General features: G+C 27.1%; 2 protein-coding genes across 3 annotated transcripts in view; one reads left to right on the top strand and one right to left on the bottom strand.

Annotated features, from left to right (window-relative positions):
* Nucleotides 1–25,397, top strand: part of LOC129963197 (elongation of very long chain fatty acids protein 7-like) — a 96,067-nt gene that overhangs the window by 15,263 nt on the left and 55,407 nt on the right. The window lies entirely within an intron of this gene.
* On the bottom strand, nucleotides 871–19,488 carry LOC129963196 (putative uncharacterized protein DDB_G0294196). The gene is made up of 6 exons (XM_056077369.1): nucleotides 19,432–19,488; nucleotides 5,547–5,609; nucleotides 5,407–5,429; nucleotides 4,613–4,804; nucleotides 2,560–2,829; nucleotides 871–1,518 (listed from the first exon to the last, which is right to left on the bottom strand). Exons 2-6 carry the CDS (start codon nucleotides 5,584–5,586, stop codon nucleotides 1,012–1,014), a joined length of 1,032 nt encoding a protein of 343 aa, XP_055933344.1. The 5' UTR covers nucleotides 5,587–5,609; nucleotides 19,432–19,488; the 3' UTR covers nucleotides 871–1,011.

The following is a 25,397-nucleotide window of genomic DNA, read 5'->3' as shown; positions in this document are numbered from 1 at the left end:
AATTATCAATTATATTTTTAAGTATGTTATATTGATTTGTAGACTCGTTGTGTTTTTACAGATTAATAATAACTTTTTGATAACATTGCTACCCAAAAATTATGAATACTAATTCATAAAATTAATTAATTCATTATAAAATCTGAATTCAATATTTATGTAATCATGTTTTTAAAATGAAACGACATTTTGATGGAAGTAAAGAAAATGTAATAAAATTGGGCACAATTGTTTTATTATATTTTTTGATTTATGTGGAAAGTAGCTTAAAGTAGCCAGCAATTCTGTTTTGTATTCGTAATTTTCAGAGCATCCTTCCATCAGGAAAAGTTTCTTCTATAAGGAAAACATTAGAAAGAGCGTTATATGTACCTTAAAAGGTTTAATTATGAATTTCTAGTACATAGGTGAATTTTTTCCATTCTTAGTAAGATTTTTAAAACTGTTATGTAGTGTACGTCAATACTATTTTACGAGATGTAACATTTTTTGTTTAAAAACTACTACAATTAAACTAAAGATAATAAACTGACGCCTTATCATTATAAAATTTATTTGTGCACAGTCGGACAACACAAAACGGTAAACATAAACGATTATTAAATTAATATACAAATAAAATCAATTTTGTTTACTTTACAATTAATTATGCAGCTGAACAATGAGAAAAGTAAACTTTTAATGTTTTTTTATATTTTTAAAATTTTTAAAAATAAATTTTATTTCAAATATCAAATGGAATCTTTTCCGAATAATAAATAAATAAATAATATTTTTATTTCAGATCTATAAAAGAAAATATATAATTTTGATTTGATGTAACTGGAAAATTAGAGCCCAAATTTATGTTAATTAATGAAATTAATCAAAAAGTTTTAGTTGTTTTATTTATTTTAATATAAAAGCACTAGATTTGAAATTCGTAATCACCATCGCTTTATCTTAACCACTACATAAAAGAAAAATATTTCTCATTGTACAGTTGCAATTTCCTAATTAAATCCTAAAAACTTATTGGTAGCGCTGTCTTGGAGCACCTTGTGCGTACAAATGCTGCTGTGGGGCTGCAGCCTGATATTGTTGCTGATTATATGCTCTTTGAGCCTGTGCTGCTTGGGATTGATAAGCCTGCTCTTGTTGAGCTCCATATCCATAAACTGCTGGTTGAGCAGGCTGAGGTCTGGCAGCTGCTTGGTGTTGGTACACTGGAGCTGGTCTAGGTTGAGCAGGATAATGTTGAGGTGGTGCATAAGGTGCTGGCTGAGCTGGACGATGAGCGGCTGGCTGGGGTCTGTGGGCTGGAGCTACTTGTTGGTAAGCTGGTTGAGGTTGAGGAGATTGTTCCCTGTAAGCTGGTCCCAAACCATAAGTAGCTGCTGGTGGCTGTTGTTGTTGTTGTTGTCTCTGATCTCTGTTGGCTTCTTGGGGAGGAACGAAAGGATCACCTACAGCGTATCCTTCAGGGTAATACCTTTGGTGGTATTGGACGGTGTTGTTTGGACCTCTTTGTTCCAAAGGCTGCAATTACAAATGTATCAGTGTTAAAGCAGTTGCAAATGTTGAAAGATATTTTGTTCTATTAGGTCATATTTTATTCGAGGATATATCTTTTTGTGAATCTTCTTTTCAATCGGTTGTTATTCATATTTCAATAATTAAAACATTAATATATAAATTTATCAAACATTTGCATTCATTTGACAACATGTTTCTATGCAATAGAGGACAATATATTAATGCAGATGCATGTATTAAAAAGAAAATAATGGAAAGTCTTTATAAATTATCCTGAAAGAATTTCTTTATCTCAATACTCCTGGAGGGGTATCACAAAAATGAGTAGAGAAATCGTTCAGTAAATAAGTGGGGTTTTGCTTCCTGAGGAGTACAGCAATATTTATGAAATTATGTTAGCCATATCTCTAATGATAAGGAATACTTCTTTCAAAAGAATGAATGCACGAGTCAGTGATGGTTATTTTGTACAGTACCCATGTTATTATTCGTGGGGAATCCTATCATTCATTGTTATCCAGGTACTGTGACGAGATAGGGATAATCATTAATAATTTATGTTGCTGTTAATGTGAAATGTGTAATTTACACTACTCAACATAATTAAAACTGTTTGCATATTTGCTCTAAACATTTCTTTATGAAATTTGTAAATGGTTTATTTTTAGATATTTCTCATATAAATATCTAAATTATATCTATGTATTGGATCTAAGTTATTTTAACTTAATGATTATGATGGATAGTAGATATTCATATAAGATCTGTAATTGTTAAATGGTTTGACATTGAATGGATTGGGCGTTTTAATTTTGGCATCGTCTTTTTAAGATGTTTGCAAGGATTAGTTTTTATTACATTACACAACTTACCTGATTAAAAGAGTAACGAAGTTTTAATATGAATCTCAATACGGGAAGTTATATTGATTAAGAATTTTGGAAATAATTACTTACAGGTCTTTATCTCATTTGTTTAGTTTTTAACATTTTAAAATCTTAAAATTAATTATTACTTCTTATATATATGTAATGGTATTCTTACTTTGTTCAAATAGTTATTTACGAAGTAGAATTTGTCAGCCTTAGAGCAAATATCCTGATCTTCAGGTACGCAGTTCAAGTGGACTTGATGGAAAACAGTTCCAGCTGGGCACATCATGGAATGTTTTTGTCCAGTTACGCAATAGTGGAAAGCTTGGCACCCTACGTCACTGTCTGCGTAGTAACCATCAGATTTCCCACCGCAATCGAACTTAGATTTCTCAAGAAGTAATTGCAATGGATGAGGTCCTTCTTCTTTTTCTTCTTGATCCTAAATGAAAAAAATTGGATTTGAGGATGGATTATCAGTACAAAAATAACCAATCAGCTTTGTTTTTTCTTTGAATTGTTAATTCAGTCATATTTGTATAATTCTTTAATTTCTCTTAAGCACGTTTTATATCTGACTAAATAATATAAATTCAAAGAATATTGAAAATAGTCCATCTTCTGCACATTTATAAGCCTATCGACTGCATTGAAATGTCAATGACAGAAGTGACATTACGACATTCTTTGAACCATTCATTTGAAGATTATCATTCCCTTTCGCACTCAATTCAACTTCTACCATCTTATTTCATGTCATGTCTGAAATTTTTTATGTCTACAGATATCAACTCAACTGTCATATTGAGTGCTAGATTACAAAGTTCAACTCATTTTAGCCACCTAATCAGAAAACACGCCTGAAGTTATGTTAAACATTCTCTTTGAGATGGGCTATTCATTTTTATTTTAACACCGCTGACACGTGCCAGCAAATCAAGATGAATGGAGCATCATATTGGACGGACAACTCTTAACAGATCGAATGCAAACAATGGCTCGCATTCTTACACGCATTTTGCTTTGAGAACAATGTAACTCTGAAAAGTGATCTAGTTTATCAGATTATGACGACCCCGATTTCACTTTCCCATTAAAATCACGAATCGTTCTGACATATTCTTAATTTCTTTTTCCTTTTGAATGGTTAAGAGCAGCTTTAAATGAGGTTGTCCGGAAAAAGAAACCTTCCGATTGTATGATAGTGTGAGAAGCAGAGTGACTTCTGACATCAGCGAGACATGTGGGTCATTCCCGCTTTCCGTATGAAAAGAATTATACTTCTTGTTCCGGTTTAAGATAAGGTATTATCCTCGATTATAAGATCACGCCCCTTACCGGTTTGGAAGACTGAAATCGGAAGTTTAGGCTGTGGCTTACGTCATTGAATGCAATTCCTGCAATACGTAAAAGCTGAAATTTTAAAAGTTTAAATAGAATTTATAATTCTTTATTGTTTCGTTAAGGTAAAGAAATTTTGATTACAGTGTTTATTGAAAATTATCTTTTTATTTTGGTATGGTTGCCCTGAATGGAGACTGGTTTTTCGGAATTTTTTCAGAAATTGTTCTCTCTTAACTGATAGAAAAATTTAAAGAAATTCTTGAATAATTTTCATATTAAATTTCAAATTATAATTGAATTAAAAAATAATTAGTTTTGTTTTCCCATTCTTGTTTTGAAAAAGCAGTTTCCTGGTTTCTTAAATCATATAATTATTTTAAATTGTTTTGATTACTTTTTTCAAACAAAATTAAAGAATATCGAGATTAAAGGAGTCAGAAACCTGTAGTTTGAAAGAAGGCATTTGACTGCCTTTGACAGATTAGAAGAGAAACTAAAAAAAAAGAAAAAAAAAAAAAAGAAATATTTTTTAATTAAACAGTAAGTTCGGCTAAAAAAAAAGAGTTTTCGTGTTTGACATTTCTGATGTTTTTCGTTTTATATGAAAATACAAATTTTTAAATTAACTCATTTGGAATTTGTATACATTTGTTAAGCGTTTAACAACATGGATTTGAACTACCATATTGTTCGTGCGATATTTTATAAAAATGTTTTCATTAAATGTCTACAGAATTTAATTCGTAGACAAAACCCTTTACTAGCTTAACTTGTAAAAGAATTCAAAAAGAAATAGACTTATTAAGGATTTTTGTTTTTGTCAATTGACATTCAACACAACATAATTAAACTGTACTTAAAATTGTAATTTTGGAACTTACTGGAGCAGCACCATGTTGACGTGCGGGTTGTGGACGTGCTTGTTGGGCAGGATAGTGTTGGACTTGTTGGCCTCCTCCATAACTTTGTGGTTGTGGTTGATACGCTTGTTGTGGTGCCTGTGCACGATATTGTTGTGCTCCACCGTCATAGGTGCCTCCACTATATCCAGCATAAGCAGCTTGTCGTTTTTGCTGAAATAAATAATATTTTATTGGCCGTACATCAACATTTTCTTTTTTTATAAATTAAAATCTTTTATAAAAGTCATCTGTAAAGCAATAATATATAAATCATGTAAACAAAATCAGTGAGTTAATCGCAAATGGGATTTATAAGAAAAAAATTCAAAAACAGTAAGTTCCTCCCTGTTAATCTTTCGTTAATATCATTAACAATAATTATACATTTATTATTCTAATATTATATCAATATTTTTTCAGTGCGTAATTAGCAATACAGAATACAGATTACAGGCTATTTGGTAATAGAAAAGTGTTTTTTCCTCTACAATTGTTTTGAAAAAATCATTTTAAATAACTCTACTTTTTTCCCGAAACGGAGTATTTACATAAAATTGTATAGAGAGCAAGTTTCTTTAGAACTTAAATGAAAACCAGCTACTGAAAAAATTATAATAGAGTTAAATTTTTAAATTTAGCAATGAAAAATGGAGTTAATTAGTGAAAAATATATTGTAAAGAATTTTCAAATGCTTTTCAAATTAATACTAATTAATAATTAATTAACATTATATAATTTCATAATAATTTAAGAAAAGAATTTTTATTCTTACTCTCTGTTCAGCCTGTGCTAGTCCTGTAAAATAAAATAAAAACAGAATCAGTACAAAATATTTCAATGAATTTGATTAAAATGAGATCAGTTAGTTTTTAAAAGAATCGTGTATTTTAAATAAAAAAGAAATTAACCTACCTATGGCAAGTACTATTGCCGTAATTAGAAAGAACCTCATGATTAGTTTGTTTGCAAAATAATCTGAAAATGTGAAAAGACATGAAAGTTAGTATTTTATATTAAGTTATAATTTCAGTACGATAAAAATATATCCAGCTTTTAAAACCTTAAATACTTTTATTATATTACCCTTTATATCTTAAGCAAAGAAATTTAAATTAAAATTCGATTTTTTTGTTTATAAAATATTTAATTTATTTTTATCACTGCATGAGATATAAAAATGAGTTGAATTGGAATATAGAAATAAAATAACATGATATTTTATAGAAGACAGTAAAATTCTAGAAAGTTATCTTCAGATTTTATAAAATTTAGATATAAAATTCTAAATGTTTGACATTGTAAAAAATGTAATTTCTATTTTTATTATTTCATTTACTTCAAAATATAGTCTTGAAACACAGAGAGCAGTATACTCTAGATAGTATGTTATTCAACTCTGATCATGGTCAAGGCAATAAATTTGACATTTTTTAATCGAAAGTCAATTCTTTCACCCCCCCCCCTTCCACTAAAAAAAAATGCAAACAGTTTTTACCAGTCCTTTAAATATCAGTATGCTCAATGAAATCATTTTAGTAACCTATAGTGCAAAATGCTGATATCGAGTAGGGGCATGAAAAATATGTAAGAGCTTGGATAATATTTATTTTTAATCAATTGTAAAAAAACGTATATTGTTGTCTTACAAGATATGAAATATAGTCTTACACGATATGAAATATGTCAGATGTGAGGAAATGAAATTGATGTTTTCATATTTAATTTAGAATTGACTATTATCTTGAAACGAGTTATGATGAAAATTAAATAAAACCATAACCACATTTTAGTCATCAAGTGTTTATTATGATTATATTTTTTGTTATGGAGAATACTACGAATATTACTTAAAATGGTACCGTCAGAAATATATCTCTAAAATAAATGTGGCCTCATTTTTTAACCTACATACTGTCTACTTCATCCTATAAAAAATACTGAGCTATTATTAACGGTCTTAGTTTTTATGCCATCATTTAGAAAGCGACAAAGGTTAACATACTAGCGGAAATAAGTCGTGTAAGTCAGTAATAAAATCTTGAAAAAACTCGATTTTTAGGAGCTCATAGAAGCATGACGGAAGCGTTGAAGCGAGAAGAATTAAACATTTTTCTGTTGTCGAGGTCATATAAGAACAACTGTTATTTTTGCTGCGAATTTAATTCGAAAAGTTGAAAAATAGCTTAAAGGCAGATTGACATTCTTCGCACTTTCGTTACGCTTGCTTGTTTAACGGTTCACTGGAAATATTTCAAAATATTTTTCATGTCGGGATTTTTAAGATCACTGTCAAATCTACAATGAAATCAATCATTTATTAATTAACAAAAGGCGGTTCAACCTTTGCTTTAGGAAAATCTTTTAGAAAAAGATATTTTTTTCCTCGTATAAGCGACTAACGAATTTTTTATTGCATGTAATATTTTATTTATTTTTTTTCTTTGGAATTAATTTTTTACTGTGCTCTAGCGGATTTTTGTTACTGCCATACATGTTACATATGAATTTAATCAATATTGCATCAGAAAATGCAAAATATGAATTTAATTTGCAATATAAAGATAATCATTTGCGTTTTGATTAAGGTTAATTTATTTTACTTTGAGATTTTGCCAAAAATTTTAGCTCTTACATAAAAAGTTATGGTGACCCTTATTTATGCATCTATAACATTTTAGATACGAAAGCCGTCGAAGAAATGTTTCATGTTTTCTTCGGAATCTAGGAAAATACTGATACTCGTAAAATGCCATTTAACTGATATTACAAAATGTTTCTTAACAACATCATTGTAATAATTCTTTAAAGAATAAAAGATTAACTTGCAAATTAACTGTCACAGGATTTATATGATTTATAAACTAAAGAACGCAATGAAAGGTTAATGCAATGCAATTTCAGGATAAATTTTATTATTTTCACATAAATTGTTCTTTTAATTTATTAATGAATCAGTAGTGTTTCTTTGCTACAAATAAAAAAATAATTCATACGTTAAAGCATAAATAAATAATAAGATCACATATAAATTGTTAAACATTGATTTTTTTTTGTAATTTTAAATATTAATAAAGTTTGTAAATTTTATTTCAGACTAAAAGTCATTACATTGCGAAATTTCCTTAATACTTTCCATAAATATATAAATTAAATAGATTTTAATATTGATTCAGAGTTTAAAAAAAATATATCTAATCTAATGGTCTATTATAAGGATTTTTCCTTTTGATGTGTTTGTTTGCGTAAATTTACATTTGTAAAGGAAGTAATAAATATTCATGGTCTTTGATTTAATCACATTGCGTGCATTTAATTTTTCTATTCTTGCTTTCTGTACTTATCTACGAAAATAAAATTTTTACGACAAAATCAAATTTTTCCTTTACTTCCGCAAAAGGAATCGAATTCTTTTTCGGTTCGTTAATTAAAGGGAAAGTTGAAATTTTAAGCTTTAATTAACATACGCCTATTTCTTTCGTTCTGAGTTTTTGATGACTGTTATCAAGCGTAACCTAGAAAATGAAGCGTTAAATGTGATTGCTTTTGATTACAGCATTTTTCTGTTAACTTTGAAACAATATATTCATGTACTTTGAAAATATGTGTATAATTTTAAATAATTGTTAACACTAAACGGTTATGCGATTTTTTTTCGCATCATTTTATTTGAATTCCGTTATGAAAAGTGTTAATGGAAAATTTGCTCTTAAAGAGTATAAACTTTCCATTTTGAATTATCTGAGGCATTATTAATATCTAATTTGTGTTTCATATGTTGCTAAGAAATTAATTTAAAAAATATTTCTTAGTTTTTAAATATGGAATTTTTGAAAGTAGTTTTGAAAGGTATTTTATTTAAATTTCAATATTAGAAATTTTAGGATTAAATATCTCATTCATACGATTGAAGAATTTTACTAATTATTATATGATTCGCTAATAAATGCTCTAATGCTGATAAATTGTTAGTAAATAATAATAACTTTAAACAATTTCTTTGTTTTATTTTAACACTGAACAATTTTTAAAACAAAATAAATATTCGTTTGTTTTTTCATTTGAATTAAAATATTGTAATCGAAGAAGTTAATAGGGATTAATTAGCTGTTGTATTTTCTTTTAAATCTAAATGCATCATTTTATTGTGCGGGATAAATTGTAATCCACTTACTAAATTTTTCATTGCTTTTATTAATTCAATACTCGAGGTCGAAGAAAATTTGATCCAACGCTAAAAAGACCTGACGAACGTTCAACTTTTCATCCTACGTGATTTTGAAAAGAGAATTCCAGAAGTTCAACTAAAACGTAGACGCGCATTTCAAAAACAATTTTTTTGGACGAGGAGAATGTGATTAAAATTTAAAACGTTTTTCTTCCTACTTTATTTTATTTGGATGAAGCAAATTGCAAAGCGTTTCATCTCTCTATTTCCGTAAACAAAAGAAACGCCTTTACTATGTGTATGACTGTAATAGGTAAACTAGTAGGAAGAAATTTTTAGAGGTTAAATTTAAAATGTTGAAATTAGAAATGCCGGCAGCGTTCGAAAGAAATTTAGTTGTTCTAGTTTAATGAAAATATTTTATTTACATTAACATCACAAAGACAGAAGTAAAGAAAAATAAAAAACAGCCTTTGTTTGATTATAAGTTTCTTCTCAATAGTATTCTCTACGTTGAAAATGAATTGGATGAATTTGCCACTAGAGCCTTATTTGTTAACTTTATTTATACTCCTGTTTTAAAGTAGGTTTAATACTCCTTCAATACTCCTGTTTTGAAGTAGGTTTAAAATTATGTCTAATAACTTCAGATAGGACAATAACAGTGATGACTTGTTGAATATGAACGCAATATGAATGCGAGATTTAATTATAACCATAGCACAAATATACAGTGAACATGAGACTTCTTTCAGTAAAAAAGTATGCGATATTTCTTAGTTTAATATAAAATTCAATTGAATTCTTAAAGCTCAATAAGCATCCGTTGTATTTTAAATTTGAAATATTAATGCTAATATAAGCTTATTATTTAATAATACAAAATAATTTTTTTGTTTATATTATGTAATAAATTCCAGTGCTTTATATTTATGAATCAGATGCTAACATATTTAAATTACTCCACATTTTTATATTAGATAAATAAAAAAACAATTATAGAAACTTTTATTCAAAATATATTAATAAAAGAAAATTCAGCCTAGAAACTAAATATATATTTTGCAAGCAAATTATTATAATGTTCTTCCAAAAGACCAAAATTTCCTATGTAATTATTACTTAAACAAAAATATAAATTTTCAATAAAATCATAAAGCGATTACATAAAAAAAATTAAAATAATTTTAACAAATTATCCCGAATTTCCTCTTGATTTGAACTGAAAGTTAATCTCAGCTCTCACCAGAGAAAGTACATAAAAAAGTGAAAGCATAGTATTCCACTTACTATTGTATCCTGAGTGTTGTTCCCTTTCTCCCACTGTTGTCCGAAACTGAGGCCACTTAAACCAAAATTGTCTTTTATATCCCGGGAAATAAAACGCATAAGGCTCGCCCAATTAACCTACTTACTAGTTCAAAAGAGAAAGCTAAAGGTTGCTCGACTGGTGTGTTGTTGGCGAGTTTTCGCTTACGGATATGCTTCAGTTCAAAACTTCCGAAATATGCATGCAAACTAATCCCTCGAATATTTTGATAGATATTTTTTTCCTTTTTCTTTTATAGAAGTAGATCGAAACCTTCATCTTTGGATGTTATCCGAGCAATTTCACGCTAGGGAATCGGGGTTGGCGAGTGCAATTTTGTTTGTGCATAAAATTAAATGCTTTGAAGTTTTTAAGTTCTTTTTCAAGCAAAGAGAGAAAGAAACGAAGGAAAGAAAAAAAATGTATTCGAATGACTTTTGCATTCCTTTTGATGTATAATGAGAGAGAAAAAATGTTACAAGTTTGTGAAGGTCACAGAGGAATTGGTTTCTTCCTTTCAGTTAATTTCTGTAAAGCGCGATTGCAAGGTCGATGATACAGTTTCAGTAAAAAGACAAGAAAGAAAAGAAAGTTTCTATGTTGTTTTCTAGAAATGCACTGAGGTAAGAAATGAAGAGGGACAACAACACATTGGTAAGGTTAAATTGCAACAAGAACCTCTTTGTTAGAAAAGCGCAGAGGACAAGATATATATCGACGCGACCTTGCACATTAACTTTCTCCGAAGATGTTGCAATATCAAAGTGAAATTCGGATCTTCCTTCTTATCAAAGTTCGTGTGATGGGCTAAAACATTTATTGCAGAACATTCTTTTCTCCCCTTGGCCCTGTCATTGAAGTTTTTTTTCGATAAGACTGGTTTTAGATGTAGCCTTGATAGTTAAAGAAATTTCGCTGACGGAATTTTGTATACTTCTTTTTAATCCCAGAAAACTTTTATTGCTGCACTCGCATTGGGAACTGTAAAACACCCATCTTTTATTATTTGTGCTAACTCTGTATGTTTCGATTATTTAGATGTCCCGAATTTAAAGTCTGAAAAACCAATGCTTAAAATGTATAAATCAAAATGTTTTCAACTCGATCAAATCTTTGAAATCAGATGAATATTCTTTTTATACCTGGAACTTTAAGAAATATATTAATATGAAAATGAATATGAAAAATGAAAAAAATCTAGTTCGAACATTTTCTCTTTCCTAGAAATGACAGGATTAAATTTGAAGTTGGAGGATTTTGGAGTACAGAAAGTTTACAATTGACACTCCGTTTTAATGTTTTTTGTTATTTTTTTAAATCTTAGCTACAAATATAATGCAGCATCAAGAAGCTTTTGAGAAACAAAGAGAATACATTTTATTAGAAACTTAAAAAATCAAATGAGTAAGCGATATCATACCACATGTTTGGTATAAAATAGGATTTATTGAAAAATAAAATTTTTTGAGTAATATTATTTCATTTTTTTTTCTTTCAAGCTTTTCCTTTGTTTCCATAAAATAAAAAAAATAATGAAAAAAGGTTTATATAATAAGATGTGTATCATTAAATACTCAGATTTTTCAATAACTTTTTATAACGAAATATTTTTGAAACTAACTATCGATTATTTTATCAATTGAAAATCTTTTATACTATTGACAATTTCAATATTAGACGAAAACAATTTTTTAAATTTGAAAATATAATAAAAGAAATAAATTGTTCCTCAAAACGTTTTATTTGAGTTAAAAAATAAGCATTTTCGGGATAGTATATTTTTATAACATTTGAAAATACTTTATATAAATTAATTTGCTTCCAAAACACGAAGGCTTTAATGTTTAACGTCTTAAATAAATTCGAAAGATATTAAGAAGCCAGGCTCAAATAAATAAGTTAAACTGTAAATAGTAATTACAAAACAAAACAGAAAACCCAGCTTTTTATAAAGAAACCAGTAAATTTGAATTTTTCTGGGCTGTCTTGACAAAGATACTCAATAGTCTGTTGTTCTATCTACCAGTGAAAGTGGGACAAATCTTCATTTGAATATTGTCTCGTGCATGCATGTGCAGAGAAATAATTCTCTTTTCTCTTGCCATTGAGGGAGCTCTGTTTCATGAGATCTTGGGATTTTTAACGCTATGAGTTCAGTTTTATTTTCAATTTTGTGTAAAATAGAAATAAATAAAAGAAATAAAGGTTGAAGAAATGAAGATCATAGATATGTCAAACGTACAAAGGGGTTCTTATTCGTAGTATCTTCAAGGCGTATTGTTTTTTTTTCTTAAATATTTATTAACCTTATAGACAGTGTTTTTCAAAATTTGTTGCGATAAATATATTCGAAACACACAAATTGAATGATTTTTTTTATTAAAATAGAAATGATTTGTGCAAATGTACTTAAAAAATTTAAGAGAAAAATGCTTGAAAAAGCATTAATTGGTTCCTATCTAAATCAAGAATATAAATTTCTTTAGATCGTTTTTAATGTTCGAAGCAGAATATTTTTGTTTTAAAATTCCCTACCTTAGATTTTATTTGTTTAAATCTAGAATATACATTTACGTAGCTAAAATTTCTATTAATAGGTAGAAGAGTTTTAAACAGAGCCTTGAATGGTTCACTTTTAAAATTTTAAAAAAATATTTGAATATTGCTTTGGTTCAGACTTTTACGAAGTCAAAAATTAATCGCATATGTAGATTATTTTAAATAAAATATTTTGATAGGAATTTTTCTACATTATACTTATATTATATCTGAACAGATTTTGCCTATTCATGATTTTTCATGTATCACGTTTTGGTAATTGCAAAATTTTCAGTGTTATTTTTATTTCATTTAGAAAATATATTGTGGGCTATTTATTATGTTTTAGATAAATGATTTCCAAAAATAATTAACTTTTTGAGATCATTGTCATTTTACAAACATTTGAAATCAAATATCAACCTCGCTATAAACTATTTTAAAAATATAATTACATTTTTTAAACATTCGGAAATTCATTAAATATTTGTGGACAGCTGGTACACTGAAAACGCTTTGCATAATAGAGCTTTGAACCGACACGTTAAAGATATTTGAGTTTTTTTTGTGTTAGAATTTATTTTGAATATTGTAAGATAGCATTATTTGATAGAAAAAATCCTTATTCTTTCCAAAAATTCTGAATTCAAAATTTGTTCTAATTCAGAATTAGTTTCCTTTTAAATGCTAAAGCAGAATGCTTTAATAGGGTAATCTATTTAAAGAAAAATTTAATTTAGTATATCATAGCAACATTAAACATATTTTTTCTTTTATAAATTAAATATAAACAGATATTTACTCATAATTGCTTACTCCATTATATTTCATAGAATTGTGCAATATAAAATTTTGATTATATTCTGATCTTTCATGAACTTAAAGAAGTAATAAAGAAGAATAAGTAATAAAGAAGAATAAGTTAAAGAGTATTTGTGACATAAGTAGTGTGTTTCTTATTATTAATTGCTCAAAGCCATTTTTAACTGAAATCCAAGATCTTTTTCACAAGTAATAATTAAGCAAATAAATTGAATAATTCTTTCATATTTTCAGCTATTTTTTTTCTTAAAGTATGCCGGAACTTCTATTCTGTTGTTTTATCCGAAAGCGATTGTGTGTGTATATAAACATGGTAAAGAAACACATCGAATTCTTTTGCCCCTTTGAAAAGAAATATGTTTTTAAACTCAAGAGTTCTTATTTTCATGATTCAAGTAACCTTTTCAAGGAGCTTGAGACTTATTCAAATATCTCTTCTCTGCTTCATATCATCGTGAGGCGTTACGCGCTTTTGGTCACGTTTATGGGTTGGTCATTTTTTCGAATTCAGCTCCATAATTTCAACTTTTACTGTCAAAACAGTGAAAATCTGAATAAATAAGCAAAATTTTATCGGAAAATCAATGTATTTCAAGGGCAGGTATATTGTTATTCAGAAAATGGCTGAGCAATTGGAAGTGTCTTTCTGTATTTTAAAAAGAGTGAACAATATCTATGATAAGGTCAAGCCTTCATTTTATTTTGTATATTTTACAGCTCTTACATTTTATCTTTAGCAAAACTATTATTAATTGATTCGGAAGGCAATAGCAGGTAAATATCTACAGCTTCGGGGCGTTGTCAACAACCTAGCCAAATTATAAGAAAATGCAAAATACCTACTTCATTCTGTATATATTTCATGGTCATTAAGGAGTGGTGATAGTAATTAACAGAAAAACGCGGTGCAATAAAGTTAGGAATTTATACAGTTTGTCTCTGATTAATTTTATAAGCAGGTTTTATAAGCTTTGGATTTTTCATATGGATTTTAAATTGAGAAGTATTTAAGAAACTCAATGTTATTGATAAAATAAATATAATACTAAGTATTAACTAATTTGAATATTATTCAAATCACTTATTAAAATTTGTAATATAGCTAAGCAAATAAATTTCCATTGAAAACAAATAATTTTTTAAACAAGGTAAATTTACTTTAACTCCCAAAATATGAAATTAAACTTCAAAGAAATACAATTATAAATTTCCATTATAATTATTCAATTAAGTTTCTGTAATATTCCATCGGATATTACAGAAACTGAAAAGGGTGAAAAATGTAAGAGATTCTTAAAGCATTTTTTTTCTGCAGCTTACTTTTTTTATTCATACATTTAGTTTATTCTTACAAAAGTTTTAAGGAATTTTTTTAAAGCAAAATATATCATCCGCTTGCAAAGGAAATATTTTTAATAGTTTTGCGTTTTAAACTCTTTTCTTTTCTCTAAAAAATGAATTTTAATGAAAAAAATCAATGAGGAGATCATGAAATCAATTTTAATCGATATCAATGCCCGCATTGTATTGTATATATATATATATATATATATATATATATATATATATATATATATATATATATATATATACAATACAATGCGGGCATTGATATCGATTAAAATTGATTTCATGATCTCCTCATTGATTTTTTATATATTGTATTTTTTATATATTTATATATATATATATTTTTGATATATATATATATATGCAAAAGCTGGTAAAATATTTTAGCTTTTAGAACAAAATTACAAATTTTTTGAAAACTTAGGAAAGAGAGATAAGAGGAATCTGAGGGTTTACAAATAAAATATATTTATTTTTTATTAAATTTGTTTGTTCTTCCAAAACTTAAAAAAAACTATTTACAAATAAGAAATTATGAAACATATAAATATATCACAAATGATAATTATCAATTTAAAAATTATGAATCGAGCCTAAGTATTTCGCCTATAACTTAGTAATAAAGAAGAACTGAAAGGCATTTGATAGAGAAGAAAACACAGTTCATTCAAAACTTGGACTACCGTTTCACGCTTTTGATCGCGTCAGTTGTTTCGGGCCGAGTAACTCAACAAATAATCCTCTAATTTGCTTTGTAAATCTTGATAGAGTAGCGTTCAACCGCAATGGGCATCTACCAAAGGAAAATTATTTGATATACGAGGGACTTCATTTCCAGCCTTTTCGAAGTTCTGTCATAAATTTATTACTTTCTGTTTGTTGAAGACATTTCTTCTTTTTCTTCTTTGCTTAAAATTTTCTAAAGTAATAAAAATAATGTGAAAACATGAATTTAAATAAATTATTATTATTATGTTTAAAAATAATATATGAACACTGTATTTGCATGAACAATGCTCATGAAATCTATTTAACATTTCTTAAATCTCTTTTTCAAATAATTAATGTTTTCAAAAAAAAGAAAAACTTATTTAAAAAAATTAGCTGAATTTATATTGAAATGTGCAGAATAAATTTATTTATTAATTTAATCAACTTCAAGATTTTTTTAATTAAAATTGTTTTAAATGCGTACTGAAATTCTAATATCTCTAATTTGGCAAAATTAAAACTTATTTTGTGAAAACGGACTTGAATATTCAAATCGTGAATGTTCAAGACCGATGAAATGTTATATTACCTTTAACTAAAAATTAATGAAATACATTTATTTATAGGTTTAATTTTTTGAAAGTCTGAGCATATTTTTACACCTTAATTGGAAATACGAAGTTCATCTGTTCTTTGTTTTTTGTTTTTGCATACTTAAATTTATTTTTACTTAATATCTATAAGAATATTTGACCTTCCAATTTTAACGTTTTATTTTCTTACTGAACCATAAAATGCAATGAGCACTTTTTTTTATTGAAAAAATATCATTTAATCCAGTCACTGATGACTAGATTTAACTTTTTCAATTTATTCTCTTTAAAAAAAATCGAATAGATTTGTTTCTACAGTGACTTTGAAGATAATTTACAAAATCAAATGATTTATTACTGGCATTAGAGAGTGAAGAATATGCAAATGGGAAACATGCATAAGAATTTGATTTAATCTTTTCCGATTGGTACAATATCAGTGCAGGAATTCTACAAAAAAAAATTTGGTTATTTTATACATTTACTCATATGAAGCAACATAGTTTAGTATTACTAGATTTTTGTCATAGATTAATACATTTCAAAAGTTCATTTGGGTGATTTTTTTAAAACTTTATTATTTTTTTTATTTTAATTCTTTGCATAAAATAAATGAGCTGAAATGAAATAAAATAAATGAGCTGAAATGAATCGTTCGAATGATTTATAACATTTTTGCCTTACTTTTTATGCGGATAAAATATTCTAATTACGCTTCTAAAAATATTCGAATTTTGTCGATGCGGTTGAATAGATAGAGTTCTTTTCATACAGAATATTTCATTTTAATTGATAATTAGAAAATTAAAAATGATGTAAGTGCAAAATTCACATATACTTTTTTTTTCACTTTACATTCTCAATGAGCAGTGCTTCATAAAATGATAACATTAAAAGTATCTGATGGACCTTCAAGTATTTATATATCGTGTTAAAAGGTTGCTAACATGAATTTTCATAAGTTTAATATGAGGTTTTTTCTTAATCAATTTTCTAAGATTTCCGCTTTTGACTTGCAATATTTACTATTTTCATTCTTTAATATATTTTCAACCAAATTCGGAAAATATTTTTAGATATAAAATATTTTGGGAAATGATTTCGTGAATGAGAATGAATAAAATCTTTTGATTCTTTTTTAGAAGTGAATGTTATTTAATTTAAAATATAAATCGTAAAGAATTTCAATAGCTTATCTAGACAAGTATAAAGCAATCTTTATACTAAATAAAAAAAAATCTATAAAATTTAAATTAACTGATTGTTAACATTTTAAAAGCAAATGAAAATTTAAGTTAAATCACATATTTGCAATTTATCTACATGCCATCTGGTGCTGAACTAAGCTCATTGTATGTCAGCATTAATGAGATCCAGTTTGCTTAGCATTTACCTCATTCATGAATTTTCAAGAGACACGTGGAAATAATGAAGGAAATCTAGGAACTGACACAAGGAATGAATGTAAAGAAGGAACGATTTGAAATGCAGATTATGTGGATTTCTGCGTCTGGGTGAGATTATTACAGAGCGTGCGCAAATAGACGTGCATCTCTTCTCTCAAATGCGTTCTAATCATTACGCAATTAGAACAATTAGAAGAACTGTGTTTAAGGAAGAAATTAACGGAAATTCGAACCTTTAGTTTCATGATAATTAATATAGTAGCATTATACACTTACTCCATACATTTTTATTTTGTTTTTAAAATTTATTTTTAATTCTATAAAAATGATAACACACACACACAAAACTACTATATCGTCGTAATGAAGGTAAGTATAAATCTAAGAGCCAAACAATGGAAATAATTATTGTATATAATATACTTAAAAATTTAGTAAAATTAGAGGAAATATTACAATGAAATAAAGCTGGTATTACTGAAAAACTTATTTTTGAATATTCGAATGATGTAAAAAATAGCGTTTGTTCAATAATATGTTCCGAGGCTATAGAGAGGGAAAATATTAACAATTTTGATTGATTTTAATTAGAAATCTAATTAAAATATTGGAAAAGTCTTACTTTTTGAACATATATTTAAATACTACCAAAATATTAATGTTTAGATCGGTTTTTTCATCCTGCAAATTGCAAATTACCAATAGCATGCTAATCTATAATTATTATCAGGCTGAAAAGTATCTAATTTTTATCATATAGAATTCGAAAATGGAAAATAAACAAAGGAAGAAAGAAACTAAAGATTAATGGCATAGTATTTTTTATAATTAATAATGAAGAGCTCTAAATATTCAATCAAACAATGACTTTTAATTATTCCCAACCCTAGAATCACCAAAATCAGCAATTAGTAACCGAGAGACGTCTTCCTGTAAAACTGACCTAGAACCAAGTTCATTAATAATGCGTTCCTTTCATTACCTCATTTACAAAAAGGGTGGGTTCTTCATCTCATAGAATGACCGGTTTTATAATGCATACCTATTCTCTGGAAATTAAGATATTAGTGATAAGATGTCAAACCTACCATCGGGTTAGATTAAGGGATAAAAAGAAGGAAATACAAAGTCCATTAAAATGAGATTTTTGTAAATGAGATTATATTAAATAATGCTGAGGACCTCCTTAACGCTTCTAATTTGTATAGCTGTTTGTACGTTCAAATTTTAAATAACGTATAATAATGAATCCAAATAACGTGTACATGAAATTTTTATTTTTGACACCATTTAATCAAATTGTGACGTTGTTTCAGAATATGCTTGTAAGCAAATGTAATATCAATATGAGCCACTTCGAACTTTGAATTAAAGAAGAGAAAAGTTAACGCAATATCTTTATGATTAAAATTAAATGAAGAATTTTAGCTTAGTAAAATCTAGAATCTGAAGAAATTTTCAACATTGTTTTCTGATATCAGAATTGGATTTGATGAATATTGCTATTTTGTATGTCAGCGTCTAATGATATTATTAATAATGTTCTTTTCCCGAATTTCCTTCTTATACAATCATTCAGTTCATGAATATCAATTCAATATATTCGCAAGAATTATGGATTATTTTCTATTAAAGAGACCAAGGACAACTTATATGCATATTAATCTTCAGTTTTTGATTATAAATCGGACTTTTAGAGAGGATTACTTATCAGAAGATTTGTAATTTAAATATAAAATATTTTTTCAACCTAATATTTTTTATCGTGCAATTTCTAAAATGTTAATTTTTTATTTAATAAAAAAGTAAAAGATAATTAATAATGCATTTCTGTATTTTTAGAAAATTCTAATAAGATGCCCTAGCTTAAAAACATTATTTACGAATAGTTGAAGTATAGTACCTTGATGTAAGATGACCTTGCATATTGCCACATGGGATTTCCTTACAGTTAAAAACCACAGCTCTTATTTTAGCACTTAACCGCAACAATGATAAGATATATATAGTGTAAAAACTAATCGTAAACATCACATGAAAGGAAAGAATCTAAGAATTTAATATGCATTGACGTAATTGAAGGGAAAAATTTGAAAAAAGAAAAGCAAAAATTGTTAGTAATATATTTTCTCATGTTTCAAAAAATTTAGATTTCTGGTGATCAAAATGACTGTTAATCATTTTCAAGCGTGAATAATAATAATAATGAAAAAAAATGAAAATATGCTATAAATGTACACCAGTGAGAAGAGTAAAATTTATCTTTTCGAGATGTTAAACTCAATGAATATTTTTCAAAGATTTGAACAGCAGTTGGATATTATCAGATTACTCGAGAAATTTATTTAAAGCTTACATGATAAGTTTTCATAAATAATCATTTAATATAAAGATTAATATAAAGATTGAAAAATTCTTTTTATTAAATATTTAACGAGATAGCCTTTGCAAATTCAGTACCGAACAACTATTTCTCAAACGTCTAAGAAATAAATCATTGAAGTTACATTGCTTGTCTATGGTTGTCTTAATTGAAGACACACATTAATCATCGTACAGCAGGAAGATTAATAACCATGTGAAAATCGAAACACATTAAATCGCAAAATCATTCTCTTAAAAGATTGTTGCGAGCTATTTCAAATGTTCTAACGCTTAGAGGAGTGATGACAACTTTATATTGTATTTCTTTCATTAATCATTCTAGTATTGTGCCTTTAACAGCATTAATAATGTCAAGGAAATTGCTGTGCATGATTTATATATAAAAATAGAAAGCATTCTATACTAAAAAGAATGTTTTTCACACACACACAAAAAAAAAGAAAAGAAAAGAAAAATTAGGCAGAATATATGACTAACAACTTTTATATGTTTATTATTATTAAAAGATTGAAATATTAAATAAGTTGACAGTTAAAATAATTAGGTAACATAAAATCCAAAGCAAATGTTAAATAAACTTCCTGCATCTGTTGAAAACAAAAAATAATAATAATACAATAAATTAGCATAAAAAAGATCAAAATTATTTCTGTTCATTTAAAATATTTGAGCTGTTTGAGCTACATACACCGGTTAGTAAAAGGTTAACTACTCCATTAATCTTGACTCTGCATTGACAAGTATAACTGTTTTCATTTAACTCGAGCCGTTACATTTTCCTTTTAAATAAAGGTTTGAGTGAGAAGTAATGCATTGACTAGATTTGTAAAAGAGATTCGAATAAAAAGTTTGAATTTTAATATTTGATATTTGCACAGATATGCTTATATTCATAATTTTGATTCACTAATAATTTTAAAATTACAGTAAAAGGTTAAAAATACGAAAACTGTAGAATAAAAATATGATATTCACTAAGTATACTATTATTGCATGCAATAATAGTATACTAAGTATACTATTATTGCAAAACTTTAAAGAGTATGTATTTAAGGAATTTCATACTAGCTGAAATTGGTATATTGGGATAAGTCAACTATCTAACTCTCCGACCCGCCCGAAGGCACACGGATTTAAACCATAAAACTGAATGACCGGACCGCCGCAACAGCAACATTGGCGGGAACTGTGGTTGAGTCCTAAGGGCCGTCACCGGCCACGGTACAACCCTCCCCGAAGGAAGTACGTACCGTCATCGATGGGAGGAGCCTATTAGTGTACCCTCCAGGGTGGCCTATTAATGTACCCTCCAGGGTGGCGAGATCCAACCACCATGCCGGAAGCATCTCATCCTCATTCCGAGGTGCCTCAAAGGGGGGATGGTATATTGGGATAAGGGCACCTCCCCTCCCCCTGAAAAGTATGTTATCACATATATGAATAAAAGACATATCGCTGAACACAACATACTTTATTTTATTTGCAATTTTAAAATTAGTTTTTAATTCTGAATACTTTAAGTGTTTTTCTTTAAGAAATCTGAAGAATATAAAAGGACTTCCCAGAATATCTTCTAAAAATATATTTCAATTCTTTCATGAAAAAGAGACATTGGGATAAAACCGTGAAGAAATCGTAAGAAAACATTATGACAGATAGTTCCATTGTTTATTTGTCATAACTCACTGAAAAATTGTTTGTGCAAGGGAGAATAAAGAGATAAATTATTTATAAAGTAGAATGAATACACAGTTTTATCAAGCTCGTAACAATCTGGATTTATAGAACCAAAATTACATGTGTCAAGGGCCAAGTGTGACCGTCAATTTCACTCTTAGCTGAGGAACGTTTAATCAATTTCTTTTAGCAATAAATAAATAAATATAATATTTAAAATAAAATTATTGATTTTCTTTTTCAAAAAACATTTTTTAGGTAAGATTATTTAAAATTAAAGATTTCTGAAAAAGAAATCATTTTTTAAAAGAAATTGGGAATAAAATTTGAAATATAAATTTTTAGAACTAAAGTTTATTATTTAATTTTAAACAGAATAATCTCGCATGAAAACGATCATTATATTAGAGTATTTTTTTCAGTCACATTACCACTTTTAAATAGAAGTTAAATACACAGGTTTAAAATATGAGACAGTAAACATTATGAAACAATTCTGAACTTTTCATATTGATCTTTCGCAGTTTTAAGATCTGTTGCCAGCAAAGTTGGAGTTTGTTTAATGATCGCTGACTTACAAGTGAATGAATTATTTTTTTCAAAATTGGTTATATTTTCCTATTATATTTATTTCCAAAATTACCCTTATTATATAGGCTAAGATTTTAACAATACAATTCAGTTTTTTGGATTAGTCCCTGCCAATATAACATTCTTACTTAAGACGCAATGCAAATCGTATGAACATGTAAAAAATATTAAAAAAATTATGTTTTAAAAAACAACAATAAAAAATAAATTTTTAAATTAGAAAACTATTGATCGTGAAAACTTTTGAATAAAATCCTTTTAAATTGCATTCATAAACAACTTGTTTAAATTCTGGAAAAATTTGGATGTAATTTCAAATTTAAGTGACTTATATGTTAAAATTTGTCATTATTTTAGTAGAATATGTAGAAAAAAATTGGGATGGATTTTTTTTATTTCATAAAAAGGGATGATATCAACTGAGAAGCAGTGCATAAATTTGCCTTTATATCTGCGTTACCCTACATATCATTTCATTTAAAATTTTAAAACATTCAATTCAAACACAATTTAAGCATATCTTTTATTTAGAACAATATTTACCATGAAAGCAAAAGTTATTACAGGAAATGAAAAATTATCTGTAGTAATTATCAGTAAACAATAAAACAGTTACGTCTTTTAAGAATCAATTCTCCCTTTTCTTTTAATTTACCATTCATTTAAAAGTCGTGTTATTACAGCAACTCACATCTTTCTTCGTGTAAGTAATAATGAAATGCAAGTCCAAAATCACGAACTGACATTTCCCGACGGGATATTACACCATTTGCATTATCTTTCACAGTTTGGTGTCAAAAATAATGATGACTTGTAACACTGGACTCAGGTTAAGTGAAAAGAACTGTGAATAGAATTACTGATATATTTCAGTTTTTCTGCTTATGCAATACGACAAACTTTTCACTTTTCAAACAACATCATTTTTGTAGCGTCATGGCATGCACTATCAATCATTCATGATTTGTACTATAAACAATAGAAACTGATATTTTTATTAAAATCTGAGAATTATTTGAGTATTCTAGATTTAAAGTCATGAAATATATGTCATTTGGGTTTTATTTGGTGACCAAAGTTAATGTTGGTTAATATATTAATAATTATATTTTTTCTAAAAATATAAAGGTAGTTAAAAAGAAAAAAAATATTTAATAATTTCTAACGTGCTTCTTCTGTAAAGAGCTTACGATGGATTGTAATATTATTAAAGAACATTTTTCAACACTCTTTATGTGCATCAGAGTTTTATAGCCTTATCCGGGCATTAAATCACTTCCAATAATAAAGACTGAAATGTGTGTGCGTGTGTCATTGTGTTTATTGGCATTCTACGTGCCAGATCCTTTGTTTTAAAGATATTAAACTTGGCACATACATGCTTTGGGGTTTGGGAATGTTTAATTTGGGAATTTTTAAGCATATTTCGCAATAATGTTTTGATTTTTGTAAATATATTGTAAATAAAATTGTATTTAAAAAATTTGGGTATTATTGTAAATAAAACCCAAATTTTTTTCATTGTTTCATCAAATATCTAATCATATGATTTTCTCCCATTGCTGAAAGCCATAAAAGAGATATTCTCTTTAATATTTGTGAAGTTTACAAGGTAATTGAAAAAGTGAAGTTAAAAAAAAATATCGTGAAATTTAAAAGATAGTTGAATTTACGGCATGTGAATATACGGATATTTACGTTTTTAATAGTGTCAAATTCTTATAAGATTGTCGCATTTAGAAAAGATCCTCTACACAATAAATAAAACTTAAGTAAGACAATTAAAGTAACATAATGGCAGAAAATTGGAAGAATCAGGAACATGATGTTATATCTTAACGATTTATCTGAAATCAAATATAATCAATAACCAGCAATTTGGTCGCCTGAAGCGATTAGTCTTGTAAAAAAATAATTAAAATGTGGCAATAAATAAAGAAAAATCTGAATAACTAATTTAAGATTTGAAATAAATTCCATTTGATCATCTGGTAAGAATATTTTTCTATAAAGTAATACTTTACACGAAAACTAATTAAAGAAACCTTTAAGCTTGGATTTGCTTTTATAATGGTGTTTGCTCATTTCCGACGTCTATTCTATAATTTCTGATTTTGTAAAAACCTGCGGAAAAATTTATTTTCAAAATTTAATGTCGATTTTAATGTCGCATGCCATTTTATTAATTCGAAACTTCTCTTCTTAAACTAAAAGATACAATAATTGCTTGTATTAAAAATTGAAAACTCTTTTTCACTCTTTCATTAATTCTCATAAATTTAACTGCTTTTTAAAATATATATTTTATTCAGAAGGAATGTTTGTCACTTTATTTCAGAAACCGAAGTAAAATTCATATTATAAATACAACTTTTCTTTTTGGAAATAATATTTTCTCATGCTCAATTGTTTTAAGATCATATTTCTGTCAATGAAAATTCTTTCTTCTCTTAATGGGAACTATTATTTATTTCGAGAACTATTATTAATGGTCTTGAAAATTCTAAAAAAATATAATATAAATGCTAAAAAGTTATTTTTTGGTAGTATGCTTGATTATTTTACGAAGTACTTTTAATTGACATATTAAAAATACTTACAAACTTTAACTCACACCGTAAATGGATTTTAAATTGATTTGACAGTTATCATTATTTATTTTGAAAGGAATTTGTTTTACTTAAAAATATATTTTGTAATTTATTAAAATTTAAATCACCTTATTTGACGCAAATACCAGACGAACGGCGATATTTGAGAATCTTGCTTTTGTAATATATTCTTATCTGTTGATTTTGAGCTACGGCAAAACGCTTCAGAAGTTTAAATTGTTTATCTTACGAAAAAAAAAGTCATTTTAAAGGAAAACAAATATAATTTTATTCCGCTTAAGCATGCAAATCTTGTGAATTTAATTAAATGAATAAACCATTTAACCAGTAGGTTTTAGATAAAATTATAATTCAAGGGAATTCCAACACATTTCAGCTTTAAGTTATTACCTTGCCATAAAACAGCACCAAAAAATAATAAGCGGTGTTTTCAACTGACTAGAAAATTCTAAACCTACTTCTGAACGACCTTGATCCATTGCTTGCGAAAGTTATTTTGGAAAGATGAGAACAAAGTTTTTTAGAGGAATACCAGTAGAATTTTTTTTTCTGTTAATGGAAGGAAAAAGTGACTTAAACCATTTTAATATGCATTTTATTTTAA

The sequence above is a fragment of the Argiope bruennichi genome, chromosome 3 (assembly GCF_947563725.1).
Source record: "Argiope bruennichi chromosome 3, qqArgBrue1.1, whole genome shotgun sequence".
In the NCBI taxonomy this organism is placed as follows: domain Eukaryota; kingdom Metazoa; phylum Arthropoda; class Arachnida; order Araneae; family Araneidae; genus Argiope; species Argiope bruennichi.
This window is presented reverse-complemented; position numbering and strand designations above follow the sequence as displayed.